This window comes from Lynx canadensis, chromosome A3, assembly GCF_007474595.2.
Source record: "Lynx canadensis isolate LIC74 chromosome A3, mLynCan4.pri.v2, whole genome shotgun sequence".
In the NCBI taxonomy this organism is placed as follows: domain Eukaryota; kingdom Metazoa; phylum Chordata; class Mammalia; order Carnivora; family Felidae; genus Lynx; species Lynx canadensis.
The window spans coordinates 101103262-101119867 of record NC_044305.1 but is presented as its reverse complement, the minus strand read 5'-3'; the positions used below and the strand labels follow the sequence as shown (position 1 = coordinate 101119867).

At 48.9% G+C, this 16606-nt stretch overlaps 1 protein-coding gene across 2 annotated transcripts; it reads right to left on the bottom strand.

Moving 5' to 3' along the window:
* Positions 1-227: 227 nt before the first annotated feature.
* Positions 228-16430, bottom strand: THNSL2 (threonine synthase like 2). 2 transcript variants are annotated; one of them, XM_032592674.1, is made up of 8 exons: positions 14604-16427; positions 12888-13082; positions 12328-12480; positions 8074-8304; positions 4518-4666; positions 4290-4415; positions 1819-1970; positions 228-1419 (listed from the first exon to the last, which is right to left on the bottom strand). In XM_032592674.1, exons 1-8 carry the CDS (start codon positions 14824-14826, stop codon positions 1194-1196), a joined length of 1455 nt encoding a protein of 484 aa, XP_032448565.1. In that variant the 5' UTR covers positions 14827-16427; the 3' UTR covers positions 228-1193. The 2 variants fall into 2 exon arrangements, with proteins under 2 accessions (XP_032448565.1, XP_035920288.1); XM_036064395.1 differs by lacking the exon at positions 1819-1970 and having other exon boundaries at positions 1194-1419; positions 14604-16430.
* Positions 16431-16606: the final 176 nt, after the last annotated feature.

The window sequence follows — 16606 nt, the reverse complement described above, 5'->3', positions numbered from 1 at the left end:
TGTGTTGACCTTCACATGTTTGTGTTGGTCTCATTTCACCCTCCTCGATTCAGACAGGATGTGAACCCAGTAATACAACTAAACCTGCAACTATCTGTAGCATGTTCAAGGTTAGGTTCTAGATCACTTCTGTCCATGGAAGTGCAATGTGAGCCACAAAGGCGAGCCACATATATCACTTTAAACATCCTAGTAAAAGGAAAAGAAACAGATGGAACTAATTTTGATGATCCATTTTATTTAACCCAATACGTCAAAATATTATCCTTTCAACATGTGGTCAGTGTAAAATTATTCCCGAGATACTTCCGATTTTTTTCGTTTGACGTCTTTGAAATCCAACATATATTTTGCACTTATGGTCTTTCTCAATTAGAACGCTAAATTTTCATTGGCATACTTACCTGTATTTAGACTTCATAAAATTGACAGCTGAAAAAGCTGATTCACATACTTGCATTTTTCTAACCACACTTAAAATTTTTTAAATAACAGAATCAAGTAACGTAAGAAGTCAAGACATTTAAATGTAAATCAATTAAAATTTTAAAAAATGAAAAATTCAGTGTGTTAGCCATACTAGTCACATTTCAAGTGCTCAGAGACCATATGGCTGGCGGCTACTGAGTCCGACAGGGCAGGGCTAGATCGTGAAAATAGTAGAAGCAGTAAAGCATGCCCTCGTGAAAAGAAAGTACACCTCAAAATGGATAAATAAGAAATTACGTATCAACCTAAACTCCCCAGCTCGGGCTTCCCAAATTGGAGTGCACAGAGGACTTACTCGGGGAATTCGTAAGAACTGCAGACATCCACCCCCCACCCAGAGATCTGCCTGAGAAGGTAGGGGGTAGGGGCCGGAAGTGTGCATTTTGAGGAGACCCAAGGGCCACACTTTGAGAACCATGGCACGGTTAGCGGGCGTGCCGCAGCAGTGACGCTCCTGCACCATCCGGAACGCCCCGTCACACACACACATCCCCAGCCAGCACCTCCAGTAAGCAGGCACACCACCACCACGGTGAGGACACAGAGCGGCTCCAGAACACAGCAAAGCCAGCTGGTCCCCAGACCATGCTGAGCAACCTCCTGAGAACCAACTACACCACCTCTTAACGAGAAGGTGTGCAAAGCAGTTTAGAGGGCATGCCTCCCTGCGGTCTGGAGCCTGAAGGAAGGCAAATCCAGCCTGGCTACTCCAGAGCATTCAGGAAGTGACCCCTCTGCTGGCAGCTTATGTCCTCAATGGTGTTCCGAAGCATCAGCGTCCAGTCGTCACCCTTCCGCATCGGGGTGCAGCGTGTCCCCTTGCTCTCCAGGGCTAGGATCTCCGCAGGGGTCTCTGGGGTCAGCCCGGCAGCCAGGACAGCTTCTGGGAACTTGGCTGCAGAGGCGGGGGCCAGACAACACCGGGGAAGGCTATGGCATGGAGCAGGTGGGAACAGGAGGGCGGGTGGGAGAAGAGAGGGACAGATAAGGGAAGGAGAAGGCGAGGAGGGAGGAGAAGGAGGAACAGGGGAGAAAGCAAGAGAAAGAGACAGGCGCTTGGTACCTTGAACTGATCTCGGCAATGACACTGCTAGGGAAACTGCTCTTCTTTGTTGGAGGCCCAGCTCAACCACCACCTGTCACAGTGGCTGTCCCCAGAATATATCACACACCCTCCTCTGGGATCCCTGTTCTCGGGGCACTCTTCCACACAGCACCGGTCATGCTCAGTACAGCCATTTGTTCAGACTCCCATCTCCTCTGCTTGGGGGAAAGAAGGGCCCCTGAAAACCAGAGTACCCCAGTGACCCAGGAGCCCATGGCCTATACCTGGGCGGCTGCTGCTCTGTCTGTTGGTAATGGTAACTCACGGCCACGGCCGAGTGAGGGCACAGCAAGTACTTGTTCTCTTCCCAACAGCGAGCCATGGTCTGGGTGATGGCCTCATCCGACACTGACTCAGACGTCACTGCCCCTGAAAGCTGATGGGGCCCAGGGTCAGAGGAGGGGGGGGGGTGGGAATCAGGTTTGGGGGTAACCCAGGGAAAGCGACCAGAAACTCACTACAAAACATAGCCAGGCAAGGGGAGGGTGGGTGATGGGTATTGAGGAGAGCACCTTTTGGGATGAGCACTGGGTGTTGTATGGAAACCAATTTGACAATAAATTTCATATATTGAAAAAAAAAAACAACAAAAAACATAGCCAGGCAACACGAGAGATTCAGATGAAGTCTTCAGACTAAGTAGCTCAGCTTCAGCTCAGAGAAAAAGCTGGTTCCCCAGGCTTCCCAGTTTTAAGTTGATTCACTCAGCTTGGGGGAAGGACCGTTTGAGTTTCAAGTCAGTAAATTTAGTAAGGATTAGCTCATGAATCAGCAAATTAGTATATACTCTTGTTCAACAAACCGACAAAACACAGAAGGTTAAGGGTAATCAAACATTCCTGGTGCCTTGTCTTTGGTGCATCCCTGTCCTGTGGGTGTAAGAAACATCTTTCAGTCAGTTCCCACCCAGCTCAGGTAGCACCTCCTCCAGGAAGCCTTCCCCTTCCACCCACAGACAGCAGAAGACTCCCTTCTCACTGTCCCCTCAGTGTGGACGGTTGATCTGATCATTTTCTGAAAATTTACTGCATGCTATTGAGGTGCCAAACACCTTGCATATACTTGACTGCCGCCATAGGGTGTTATAAATCATTTGTACAGCTACCTGTCCCATTAGGGTTCACAGAAGACAGAGAAAGTATTTTCTTTATCTTTGTATTTCCAGTACCTGCACAGTTCCTGGATTACAGTAGATATTTTGAATGAATGAATGAATGAATGAATGCTGTTCCAGCAGATGCGATGTTTTGTACGTGTACAGCCAGGGAGAGAATGAAGAAGTGTGGGATCTGGTGTCTGTTTCCATGGAGCACCTCATTTACATGAGGAGAAGGACTGGGGATATCAACACGAACCGTTAACCAAGTAAGTTGACCTTTGGTTGTATTATGGTCAGAACGTTTACGTCCTCCCTCCCCCAAATTCGTATGTTAAAAACTTAATCCCAACGTTATGGTGTTTGAAGGTGGGACTTTGGGAGGTGACGAGGTCATGAGGGTGAAGCCTTCATGAGTGGAATGAGTGCCTTTATAAGAAGAGGCCGGAGAGCTAGCTAAATGTCTCGCCATCATGTGAGGATACGACAAGACCCTGGCGGTCCGCCACTTCTACGAAAGTTGCTCTCGTCAGAACTCAACCGTGCTGGCACCGTGGTCTCAGACTTCTGGCATCCGGAACCGTGAGAGATAAATGTCTGTTGTTTATAAGTCACCCGGTCTCTGGTACTTTGCTATGGCAGTGCAAACGACGACAAGTTGCAGCACAAGAAAGATTGAAATTCCACTCTGGTCTGCGTGGGTGCCTAAACCCAGAGAACTGTAGCCAGTTCTGGGAACAACCCTTTAAGACTGACTTTGACGATGCAAAATTAGGTCACGGAAGGGACAGCTAAAGGGACCGGGAAGACTCAGCAGAGAAGCAAAGATTCTCTTCAAGTATGGGAATCGGACTGCTCCCCAGTGCACAAGTCGGAAGGAGATTCCGGCTCAACATAAAGAACTTTGTAATGATTAGAGCTGATGTGAGCCAGTGAGGACCTGGTCACTGGATATACACACGGTCTGGATGACTTGGTGGGATGTGATAGAGAAAATTAAAGGCAATGTCAACATATGAAATCCTTTCTCTTACGTAAAATAAGTGGACCATCACTAGGCTACATTAAAATAAAAGCAATCCTTCCCAACCAGATTCCTACCACTCTGAAGAAATAAAATTTCTCCTTTTCCTTAAAAAAAAAAAAAGCTCAACAGGCCTCTGTTCATACTGGATGGGCAAAGTGGCTTCCAATTGTTGCTACTACTGAAAATCGGCAATAATGAATTAAAACAATTAACAGCGAATGTATTAAGCCCTATATTTCCAGGCAGTATCCAACGTGTCTCATGGGCATTAATTGACGTAAATCTTCAACAATGCTGTGACAGGCATTCTCATTAGCCCTACTTTATAGACGAGTTTAAGAAACTGGCCCAAGGTTTCACAGCTGGCTTAGAGCCAACCCCTGTCTGATTTGAACCAATGCTCCTCTCTTCATTCAACAAATCAGTCCCTGTAAAGAGACTGCAAAAGGGCCAGGCTCATAGCAGGTGCTCAAGAAACAGGTGTCCTCTTGCCTTAGACAGATTTTCAAGCCTACACTGGGTTTCGTGGTTACACCCTTTGCTTTCTCCGTGGGGTGCAACCGGGGACTGACCTTGCTATGCAGTTCCTTGGGTAGGCTCACGCTTTGGGTCCTTTCAAACTGCTCCATGAGGGCTCTTGTCACCTGACTGTTGGAGCCAGAGAGCAGCCAGAAGATTCTCTCCACGTTGTAGGGCACCTGGAAAGGCAGGGTGCCAGGGGCCACACTGATCTCAGTCCTTGTCCATTCCCAACCAATCAATAGCTGGGCCAGACCTGCACACTTTCCCACAGGTCCTACCTGAATGTCCATTGCTGATGCCAAGGTCTGTTCAACGGCCTCAGAAAGAGAGAAGTCGCCCTGCTGGACAGTCCTGTGGATGATGTCATTGCGGTTCACTGCCACGACAAGGCGGATAGGCAGGCCCATCTTCTGAGCAATGCACCCCGCTCAAGACAAGTGAAGAGAAGAACAAAAGTTTTCTCAGAGATGGCGCCCAAAGTACAAGAAATAAAATGAAATTCGGATAAACCGGACTCCACCAAAATTGAGAAACTTTTATGCTTTGGAAGATTTGTGTTTCAAAGGACACTCTCAAGAAAACAAAAAGGCAGCCCACAGAATGAGAAAAAAAAATATTTGCAAATCATATATCTAATAAAGGACTTGCATACAGAATATGTAAATAACTCTTCTGACTCAACAATAAAAAGACAAATAGCCCAATTTAAAAATAGGCAAATGTCAGGGTGCTTGCATCGGTTAAGCGTCCAACTTTGGCTCAGGTCATGATCTCACAGTTTGTGGGTTTGAGCCCTGCATCAGGCTCTGTGCTGACAGCTCAGAGCCAGGAGCCTGCTTCGGATTCTGTGTCTCCCTCTCTCTCTCTGCCCCCTCCCCCAATTCGCACTCTGTCTCTCTCTCAAAAATAAATAAACCTTAAAAAATTTTTTTAATTAAAAAAATAAAAATGGGCAAAGGACTTAGACAAACATTTCCCCAGAAGCTATACAAATGGCCAATGAGAACATAAAAGAAATTCAGCATCATCAGTCATCAGGAAAACACAACCCCAAATCATAATGACATACTGTTTCACACCCATTAGGATGGCTAGAATCAAAGTATTGGTGGAGAAATGAAACCCTCATACATTGCTGGTGGGGATATAAAACGGTGCAGCTGCTTTGGAAGAGTCTGACAGTTCCTCAAAAAAGTTAAGCATAGAGTTACCATATGACCCAGCAATTCCACTCCTAGGTGTATATACTTGAGAGAAATAAATATAGGTCCACACAAAAACTTACACACCGATGTTTATAGCAGCATCATTCATAACAGTTTCAAAATGGAAACATTCCAGATATCAACATTAACTGATAAATGGACAAACAAAATGCGGTACATGCACACAATGGAATGTTATTCAGTCAGAAAAAGGAATGGAGTACTGATATGTGCTATACTATTGATGAAACTTGAAAACATACTAAGTGAAAGAAGCTAGACACAAAAGGTCACATATTGTATGATTCTGTTATATGTAAAATGTTCACAATAGGCAAATTGATAGAGACAAAAGAGATCAGTGGTTGAGTTGGGGAAATGAGGGGAAATGCAGAGTAGCTGCTAATGGGAATAGGGTTTCTTTCCAAGGTGATGAAAATGTTCTGAAGTTGACTGGGGGTGGTTGCACAAATCTGCACATATACTAAAAACTATTGATCTGTATACTCTAAATGGATGAATTGGTTTTTTTTTCCCCCATTTTTTAAATGTTTCTTTATTTTTTTTTTATTTTTTTTTTAAATTTTTTTTTTCAACGTTTATTTATTTTTGGGACAGAGAGAGACAGAGCATGAACGGGGGAGGGGCAGAGAGAGAGGGAGACACAGAATCGGAAACAGGCTCCAGGCTCTGAGCCATCAGCCCAGAGCCCGACACGGGGCTCGAACTCACGGACCGCGAGATCGTGACCTGGCTGAAGTCGGACGCTTAACCGACTGCGCCACCCAGGCGCCCCTAAATGTTTCTTTATTTTTGAGAGACAGAGAGGCAGAGAGGGAGAAACAGAATCCAAAGCAGGCTCCAGGTTCTGAGCTGTCAGCACAGAGCGCAACTCGGGACTCGAACTCATGAACTGTGAGATCATGACCTGAGCCGAAGTCAGGTGCTTGACTGAGCCACCCAGGTGCCCCTAAATGCTCACTACTATTTGCAGAAGAGAAAATGGAGGTTCTGGGAAGTAGAAATGACCCACCCCAAGCCTGCCGAGTGGCACAGCAAGGATTGGAAAGAGGTCTATGTCCAGAGCACATGGTCTTGCCCCCCGAAATCAGCCTCCTGGAAGCAGCGCCTCCAGACGGCACCTCCTGGAGAGGCCCCTTGGGAGGACGGAGCGGCGCCCTTGGGCCACCCTGGCTGCAGTTCCTGTTTGCACGGGACAAATAAGGAATCCCTCACCCTGAGAGAGGGAGAGCCCAAAAAGGTAACGACATACTTCCAGGGGTGGCCTATCTCTGGCAGGTCGTCAAGAGGAGTTAGGGATCACCACCCCACTGGGTGATCGAACTTTGCGAAAGCATGTTCACATTCTGTTTCACTGGATCTGCACGTAAACGTCATGATATCCGTGTACGGCAGAGGAGACGTGGACCCTCAGTAGGACCCAGGGGCTTAAGCTGCAACAGCTGGTTCCCGATGAAGCAGAGGTAGGTAGGAACTACTGTGGTAGGCACTGGGGCACGTGCAGGTGGCATCATTCACCGGAGGGGGATGCACATGGGGAGCACGGTGGGCTTCACCCTGTGGGTGGTCACGGCGGCTGACCGATCCTTGCCTGACTGCCAGCTCCCCGTTCTCCCCATCCCCGTGTGAGTGGAAGAAGTCAGGAAGACTCCCGACCACTAAGACGCTTTCATGGTGTCACGTAAGCCATGCTTGGCGCCCATCGGAAGCGATGCCACCGACCGAACCATCAGAGACGGTAGTGCCCGTTACGAGGCAGCCTGGCAAGCTCATGAGGATGCCGGCTCTGGAGCCAGCCTGCCTGGACGGTACTTCTGGCTCTGCCGCTGACCAGCGTGTAAGCAGGGGCAAGCTGGCCGAGCCCTCCGTGCCTCCACTGCCTCATTATACAGTGGAGATAACAGGACTGTCCTCCTCAGAGGCGCACGTGAGGATTAAATGAGTTGATACATGAGAAACACTGAGAGCGGAGCCTGCTAGGTAGTAAGTGCTGGATAAATGTTTATCATTATTCCGGAAGACGATTTTAATGCCACGCAGCGGTACAGCCCTTCACCCTTACAAAGTTCACCTACACACGTGAAGACTCATGTGCACTTCGCAGTAGTCCTGAGAGATATGATAAGCTATCCGATGTTGCTTTTATAGCGGAGCGGCTGAGTCTAAGGGACGGCCCCGTGGCCATGCAGCTGGGGCCAGAACCCCAAGTCCAGCCTTCTTTCCATCTCACAAGGTCTCTGGGGAGTGATTCTAGGAGTGGGAACACGGTGTGCCAGGTGCCCTCACTGTAGGCAGCTGGCCGAGGCTGGGAGCAAAGTCCGTATCTCTGGAAGAGGGAGCTGCCAGGCCAGCACAGAGGTGAACTTTGATCTCATCTTCCCACATTCTCCTGAGCGGGGTGAGCCCATCTTTCCCTCCTGCAGCAAGAGGCCGGGATGTCCTCCCGGGGAATTAGGGGGAAGTTTGCTGAGGGCTTGCCTGTCACCTTCAGAGCCAGAGCGAGGACTCAATCTTCCTCCTCATAGTTGCAGCCGAGGGGGGTGGCGGGAAGGACTAGGGCCAAAGGCATTTTTCTGGAAAGCCCATTTCTGCCCAGGGGTCTCCTTACCTGCAAGGTTACCTGCAGCCCCTGTCGGTACAACCACCTCCACGAGGGGCAGGGGGTCCATGTCTAAGGATGACGCGCACTGGAAATAAGCGAAGAAGTGGTGGGCCATTTGCACGAGGACCCGGGACCAGTTGATTGAATTCAGGCTCATCAGGTTGTGCTTCTTGACAAAAGCCACGTCAGCAAACACAGCTTTGATCGGCTCATCGAGCTCATCGCTGTTGCCCTCCACTGTCAGGGAGAGAGTGGGGGGTGGCTCTCAGGAGCATGAAGAACCCCCGGGTGGTCAGCACTTGCCTGCAACAAGGCCCTCCCACACTGGGCCCATCCTGCCGGGACCTTCACTCGACCTTCGGTTTCTGCTCTCCCATGCCTTGGCCTGGCTTCTTAGACGCAAAATTAAGCAACTCAAGGAAAGAAACCATGTCTCGTATTCTTGTGGTCAGGTTTCCAACATTTCTACCACTATGTAAGTTAGGCATATAATGTCAGCCTTCTGGGATATTGGGAAAATGACTCCTCTTTGTAATCCGTGCCCACCTTCCCTGCTCTTTAGGAACAAGGAGAGATGGTTTATGAGGTCGTGAGGTGGCAAGAGGCTGATCCTTTCTTCACTCCACAGTCCTCTACCAGCGGGTGGGGGTAAAGAGTCACTGTTGCCATACGGTCTGCCCTTCTTCTCTCAGATCACAGAGAGGCATTCTGTTCCCTGCTCCTACGTGGTAGGGAAGCTGGCTGGCATGGACCTTTCCTCCATGAGCTGGGTGTGTACCCCATTTAATTTATGGATGAATTGCTCATTAAATTTATGGGTGAGTTGGCGACTAGTCCAAGTTGCATTCCTCAATCCAGCCCAACTAGCAATCAAGCCAATATGGATCTCTTATCTGAAACCTGGGTCTATTTCTCCTCTGGATCCAAACTTGGGATTTACCGTGGGAAGTGCCAGAGTAGGCACTGAGGTTGTTATTCATCCCACCCTTCGCACTGAGTAGCAGCAATGAGGCTAGGGGGCTGACTCTAGATCCATGCACCAGGGGATGTGTGCTGGAGTTCCAGAAAAAATTCACTGCTCTTAAGACAGAGCCACAGGAAGAGAGACTTGGCTACATTAAGTAAGCACTACATACACAAGGGGGAAGGAGCCCTAGGACTGGGGAAGGCAGAGCAGAAAATACAGAGAATCTGGGTCCCTGTTGAGGGACTGTTGAGTCACTGAATCAACTATTCAGGAGCCCCGCCCACCTCTAGACTTCCAGTTATGTAAGCTGGAAAATATTCTTGTTCAAGCTGGTGTGAGTTAGATATTCTGTTACATCTGGCCCCAAATATCCCACATAATGTGTAACTAGCACTTGCTGATTACTCTCTGCTTAAGAGGAACCAAGTATAGGGGCACCTGGGTGGCTCAGTTGGTTAAGCATCCAAATCTCGCTTTTGCCTCAGGTCATGATTCCAGGGTGCTGGGATGGAGCCCCACGCTGGGCTCTGCTCTGACAGCAAGGAGATTTCTCGGGATTCTCTCTCTCTCTCCCTCTCCCTCAGCCCCTCCCCACCCCCACTCATGCTCTCTGTCTCTTTCAAATAAATAAATTTAAAAAAAGAGATTCTCGGGGCGCCTGGGTGGCGCAGTCGGTTAAGCGTCCGACTTCAGCCAGGTCACGATCTCGCGGTCCGTGAGTTCGAGCCCCGCGTCGGGCTCTGGGCTGATGGCTCAGAGCCTGGAGCCTGCTTCCGATTCTGTGTCTCCCTCTCTCTCTGCCCCTCCCCCGTTCATGCTCTATCTCTCTCTGCCCCAAAAAATAAATAAATGTTGAAAAAAAAATTAAAAAAAAAAAAAAAAAAAAAAGATTCTCTTTAAAAAAAAAAAGAACCAAGTATGAAATATATATGGAAATTAATGACTTTATTTTCTTTAATGTTTTATTTATTTTTGAGAGAGAGAAACAGAGCACAAGCCAGGGAGAGGCAGAGAGGGAAAGAGGATCTGTGCTGACAGAGGAGAGCCCTATGAGGGGCTCAAACTCATGTACCTCGAGATCATGACCTGAGCTGAAGTCGGAGGCTTAACCGACTGAACCATCCAGGTGCCCTGGAAATTAATGACTTTATAAAACATCAGTGTCCAACTCACAACAATCCAGGTGGTCCATCCCTACTCCCTGAGCTCACTGGTCTAAGGGAAAATACATATCCACTGTTAGCTCTGGAACTAACACACATCCTCCTAGAAACCAAATCAGAAGACTCCAGAAAGGAAAGGAAGAACCTGAATGGTGCTATTTAGAAATAAAAATTAATGTCTCTAAAGTCTGCTGCCTTATTTTCTTGAAGCTCAGAGCATGTACACGACAGAAATGCCCCCTTGAGCTCCAGCAATAATACATTTATGACAGATTTGCACTCAATACCATTGACATTTCTACCATTATTTTACAAATGGGCACCATTCTCCACCCCATTGTCAGGAACCAAGCTTACATACGAGTCGTTTTTTTAAATTTATTTTTCTTTTTTGAGACAGAGAGAGAGAGAGAAAGAGAGAGCAGGGGAGGGGCAGAGGGAGAGGGAGAGAACCTTAATCAGGCCCCTGCCAAGCACAGAGCCTGACACGGATCTCGATCTTACAACCATGAGACTATGATGGTGAGATCATGACCTGAGCCAAAATCGAGAGTCGGACACTCAACCAACCGAGCCACCCAGGCTCCCTAACCCCCATGCCTTTAGATAAAAGTCTTCCAAAATCTGGTACAAGGCAAGAAGGGAGTAGTTGGCAGACAGAAATACAAAAGGTTACTCTCTGCTTTGATTCTAGGCAAAGACAGCCCTGGACCCATCACTAGCAATTTCAGTGCTTAGGGTATAACAGAGACCCTCAGGAGCCCAAATATCATACATCAAAATTTTGCAATGAGTGCAGAAAAACGCAGCCAAATACGGCCAACCACCAAGGCTAATGTGTAAGATTTTGCCAACACCTGCATTAGCTAAACCCGGAACCTTTCACTGGGATGTGGATGTGCTTGTTAAAGGGAAGAGTAGAAGGGGCTTTTTGCTTACTTCTGAACAAATGGACAAAGGCTATTCATGCTACTCCCATGGGGAAGGTTTCTTTGCACTACGCTTTGCTCCTTGACAAAGCCCGTGTCCTATGCAAACATGCTCTATGGGATCATACCAGGAGACCAGGCGAGTTGTAGGAGGACTGTCTTCTGCCACCACATTTGCTCTCCTGCCGGGTGAGTGACCAAACGAGACCAGACCACTGGGACAGCTTCCCCAAGGCCACGGTGTATACAGTGTACAAAACCTCACCAAGACCCCTACTGCTCATATCCCCGCCCCTACTTTGGGGCTACCTGGGGTCTAGCTAGGTGTGAGAAGTGGAAATAAAAGTGTTCGGCTCCACTCAAGCTCACCCCACCCTTCCACAGTCTCGATTTCTAAAAAGTAGATGTCCTGACATTAAAGGAGATCGTTTTTTGTGTTTCTGCAAATACAAAATGCCCAAATTCCTGATGTGGCTCAGGAAAGGGCGTCTCTAGCAATGGGTACCACTAACTGACTTCCTATTTTAAATACTTAGACCTGCTGGGGTGCCTGGGTGGCTCAGCCGGTTAAGCGTCTGACTCTTGGTTTCGGCTCAGATCAGGTTCTCATGGTTCACGGGTTTGAGTCCCACATCAGGCTCTGCACTGAGTGCATAGCCTACTTGGCATTCTCTCTCCCTCTCTCTCTTTCTTTCTCTGCTTGGGATTCTTTCTCCTTCTCTCTCTGCCCTCGCCTGCTTGCTCACACTCTCGCACTCAAAAATAAATAAACATTTAAGAAATAATTATTTAACATATGCTTGTGCCCTCTAAACTTCCCGTGTCCTGGAACAAAACCCAAGTCACTTGGCTCAGGCGAATGGGTCTGGTGGCTGCCTGTATATAAGGCACCAGGAGGTTGAACCTGCATAAAGGTGGCAATCTTTGGATTACGGTTTTCAGCCTACACTTCTTAGGTTGTACTGACAGTATTGGTCTGTGCACTCGTCACCTCCAACAGCTTATGAAACCGTGTTGCCAAGAGCTTGCCCAGAGCTAAGCCAAGGCATATACCAACCTCATAACGGTTGAAGGAAGGAAAGGACAGAGAAAAGGCAGGAGGAAGGATGATCGACCAATCAACTGACCATTTTATTCCAGCTCATCTCCCCAAACAGACCCCCCATGAGGCAGGGCCACGCTTTCCCATCCCAGCACTCACCTCCAAACACATGGACGTTCTCCCTCAACACTGTTGTCATCTGGAGCTCTTGAATCTTCGTGCAGTGGCCCTTGGGCAGCAGAACGATGATGTCCATGTTCTTTGCCCCTTGAACACTCTCAATGGCAGCACTCCCTGTGTCCCCAGACGTTCCTGGATAGGAAGCAAAAATAACCCTCTTCTTTAGAACAGGGGAGACAGAAAAGGAAAGACGTGGCCCCTAAAGCATGGCTGCCATGTGAGACAATGTCTATTTCAAATACCTGAAGAGTAGGAACCTAGTACTTAATCTGGGGTCCATTAACCTCCTAGAGATCCAGGGATAGAAATCAGGGCACCTGTGCACTTGGTACCATATAATCTTACATATTTTGTGTACTTAAAAAAATTATTCTTTGAAGTCTCCATAGCCTCTCTCAGACTGTCAAAGGGGCCAATGGCCCAAGAAAAGGTTATAAACCCTGCTCTAGAAGAACCAGTAACACACCCTCCTTGAGAGACATCAATGACGGGCATCCTGTGGATGGATGCGGGCAAGTCAGGGCCCCCAAGGGGCTCACCTACGACCACAGTGACGTGCTTTTCCTTCTTCTCCAGGAAGTATTGCAGGAACTGTGCTGTACAGCACAGGGACAGGTCCTTAAACGCATATGTGACGCCATGCCACAGCTCCAACACATTCAGCCCATTCCTCAACCTGGACAGATGGACCACTTCTCTGTGACGGAATCTGCTGAAAGCTTGGTCGATCAGACCTATGAGGGGAGAGGGGTTGGATGGTGGAAGAAGGGCATTATCTCTTCTACAGGTTCTCTCTCTTGTCTCTTTACACTTTTGAATTTGAAGTTCCTATCTCCTGCTACCAGATGAGAGGACAAAAAATGTTTACCCCAAATGATACTGTATATGGATATAATTGCATAATCTGAGAAAGAAGTCTGAAAAGACATGAACCACACCGTCCATAGATTCCTCATAGTGATGCGCCCCAGAGAAGAGAAATGACACTATCAGACTTCCATTTTTTATTGTGTAAACTTCATTGTTTGGATTTCTTCCGTGTGTGTGTGTGTGTGTGTGTGTGTGTGTGTGTGTGAATGCCAACAGAAGTTTGATTAAACAATTGTGCAACAAACAAATCCATGTCTCATCTTTTCTAATGTTCCTTCCTTAAAAAAAATTTTTTTTTGACGTTTATTCATTTTTGAGAAACAAGGAGGGACAGAGGGCAAGTGGAGGAGGGGCAGAGAGAGAGGGAGACACAGAATCGGAAACAGGCTCCCATCAGCACAGAGCCCAACATGGGGCTCGAACCTATGAACCGGGAGATCATGACCCTGAGCTGATGTCAGAAGCTTAACCGACTGAGCCACCCGGGCACCCCATAATATTCCTTTCTAAAGAGAGGTTGTTCTTTATTTGTTTTTCCTATACTAAATCTCACATCTGTGATACCGGAACCTTGGGATGGTTTACATATAATCCTACCTAAGGCAGGCCATCTTAGGTAATGCTTCTCAAACTTTTCATTAGCAAACCAATCACCTGGGATCTTTAAATGCAGATTCTGGTTCAGTAGGCCTGAAGAAGTCTGAGAATTCTGATTAAGTGCCCAGGCAATGCCATCACTGCCATGAGACCACATTTTGAGTGGCCCTCTTCTTCCCAGCCCCAAGCTCTCACCATTATATTGTGATTATATCACATGTTTGACCCATGGACCAGCAACACTAGTATTTTCTGGACATTTGGTAGGAATGCAGAATTCTTGAGCCTACCCCAGACCTACTGAATCAGAATCTGCATTTTAACAGGATCCCTAGGGCAACCCATGGGTATATTCCAGTTTTGAGAGGAGCTGGTCCAGGATACTCTCAAAGTCCCTTCTAAAATTACCATTCAAGGCAATAAAACAGCAATCTGAGGGTCTAAGCGCTTTACATACAGGCAGGAAGCATCCCACTATTCAAGCATCTCAGGATGTTGGTGAAATGTCTAGTCTTGAAAAGGGTTTTGAACAATAAATGAAAGGGAAAAATTCTCTGCAGATGCCACGGGACATTTCATTTTATTGGAGATGGAAGGTGGAATGGAATGGATGAACTCTCTGGGGAGATTTCCATTTCTGGGATTCCAGAATCTGGAAAAAAAATCCGAAGTTTGGGAAATAGGACTAGAAACCTCCTAGGAGTTAAGTGATGGATTTGCAGCTCTGTGGGGGAGCTGACTTGGCTGGGGAGTTAGGTGGGAGAGTAGGGAGGCTGGGGGGTGCTCACCATTTAAGACATCTCTTGGAATGAGCTCCGGGCCAATGAAGAGGGTGCACAGCTCCTTTACCAGGCCGGGGTAGGACAGCGTACTCCACTGACGCAGGGTCTCTATGCTCAGCTGGGGGAGCTCCTCGGGCATGAAGAGACCCCCATCAGGAGCATAGCCAGAGAAGAGGGCTCCCTCAAAGTCGACCCGGGGGGCCATTCCCCGAGTGCTGATGTACCGCATCCCTGGTGGCCTGCAGAGGGAAAAGTCCCAGAGGCACCTGCTCTCCAAGCTCAGTACCCCACAGAGAGAAGCTGAAGCATACACAGCACCCTCGGCTAGCCCCTAGACCACGACTCATTTGGGGTAGGCATCCCAGACTGAGAGACTGGAGCCCTGTTGAGTCTCATGCCAGCTTCATCCGGAACTGTCCACATCATGGCCTCTCCAATCCAAAGGAGGCAAATTCGCTGACCTTGGGAAAGGGGATCCTGAGGCATTCGAGGAAAGGAGAAGGCTTGTGGGTCCTCACTGTTGAGGAATAAGGGAACTGGGGAAAGATAATAGCAATAATAAAGCAACTGCCATTTTGATAGCCCTCTTGATAAGGAGAGGACCACCATTTTGAGAAATGTCTGGGTCCACTTCTGTTCAAAATATAGCCACCTTCAATGGTTTTACAGCATTGTTGCCCATAACCTAGTGGTTCCTCACTCTGGTAGTTTGTTGGGATCAACTTGGGAGCTATAAAAAAATATTCCTATCTGGGACCCTCCCCGAATCCATCAAATTAGAACCCCTATGAGAACTCCTTGGGTGAGTCTATCGTGCAGCCAGGGTTAAAATACAGGAACCAACTTATCCCACTTTGCCCACGACCTTCCCAGTTTTAAAACCGGAAGTCCCCTGTCCCAGGAAACCCCTCAGTGGTAGACAAACTAGAAGGATTTGGTCAAGCTAATTGAAAACCAGTGCCCTACTTCTCAGCCTAACCCTGGAATAGTTAGAAGTGCTGACAAGCTACCCTTAATACTGTCTAGCTAAGGCTGACTGGCCCTGGATGGGTTCAGGACGCTGACTGGGGCTGTGGCCAGGGGAGTGCCCAAGGGCACCCAAGGCCTAACTCTGGTTACATGTCACATCGGTTAGTTTCTCAGGAGCCGGGTGCCATGTTGAGGAGCTGAGCTTGAGCTCTGAATACCTTTCTCTGGACCATGACAGTGAATTCAGGAGGTCTGATTTTAAAGCCCCAAGGCTAGGAAACAGTTCAGGAAGGGCCCAGCGAGGCGAAGAAATTTCTGATAAAGGGCGGGCAGGGCCGGGACTTGGACCCCAGCAGCTGAGTCTCTGCCCTCCGAGCCCAGACTGGGCCCCTCAGGGTGGAGGCTCCAGCAGGCTCAAGGTAGGCCCCTGCCTGTCTAAGGTCACCGGGCACCAGTCTTCGGCTATCCAGGCCGTGGGTCAGGGAAGGAGGTTTTGATAAGGTCTGCAGGATAAGGCACACTCCCAGCCTCTGAAAACACTTCTCAGTGTCCGAGTACCGCAGAGCCCCTACGGAAGGCTCCAAGCCTCGGAAACCCTCGACCCTCCCAGGTCCTCCAAATCTGAGCACAGTGCCCCAACTAGACTACGGAAGGGGGCAGGGAGGCCGACACAGCCACGCGGAAGTCACGGTTGAGCGAAACCGAGAGAAGTTCAAAAGCGCAGACAGACCGTTACCGATTACCGCGGGGAGGGCGCCTCAATTCGCCAGAAGCCGACGCGGGGAGGAGATCCGGCCTGGGAGGGGCGAGGTTCGGCCGCTGGGGCGGGGTTTGGTCACCGCGGCGAGCTAGCGGCGCCACCCCGGATCCCGGCCCGGAATCGGCTGGCTTGGGCCGGGTGGGGGGGGGGGGACGGTTACCGGGTCCAGGACGCGGGCGGCGGCGGCGGCGGCGGCGGCTGGCGGGCGGCGGGGCCGGGGCTCGGCCGTGCGCGCTGGACTTGGCCGCAGGCCTCAGGCTTCTGCGGGCGAGTGAGAAGG

What these genes read in the sequence shown, in the direction of transcription:
- THNSL2 (XM_032592674.1), bottom strand. Translation starts at nt 14,826, where the DNA reads ATGCGGTACATCAGCACTCGGGGAATGGCCCCCCGGGTCGACTTTGAG. An exon ending in TCCAAGAGATGTCTTAAATG is followed by an intron (nt 13,083 to 14,603) that starts GTGAGCACCCCC and finishes CTCCCCTCATAG; the next exon opens with GTCTGATCGACCAAGCTTTC. An exon ending in CATCAGCAATGGACATTCAG is followed by an intron (nt 4,416 to 4,517) that starts GTAGGACCTGTG and finishes CTGCCTTTCCAG; the next exon opens with GTGCCCTACAACGTGGAGAG.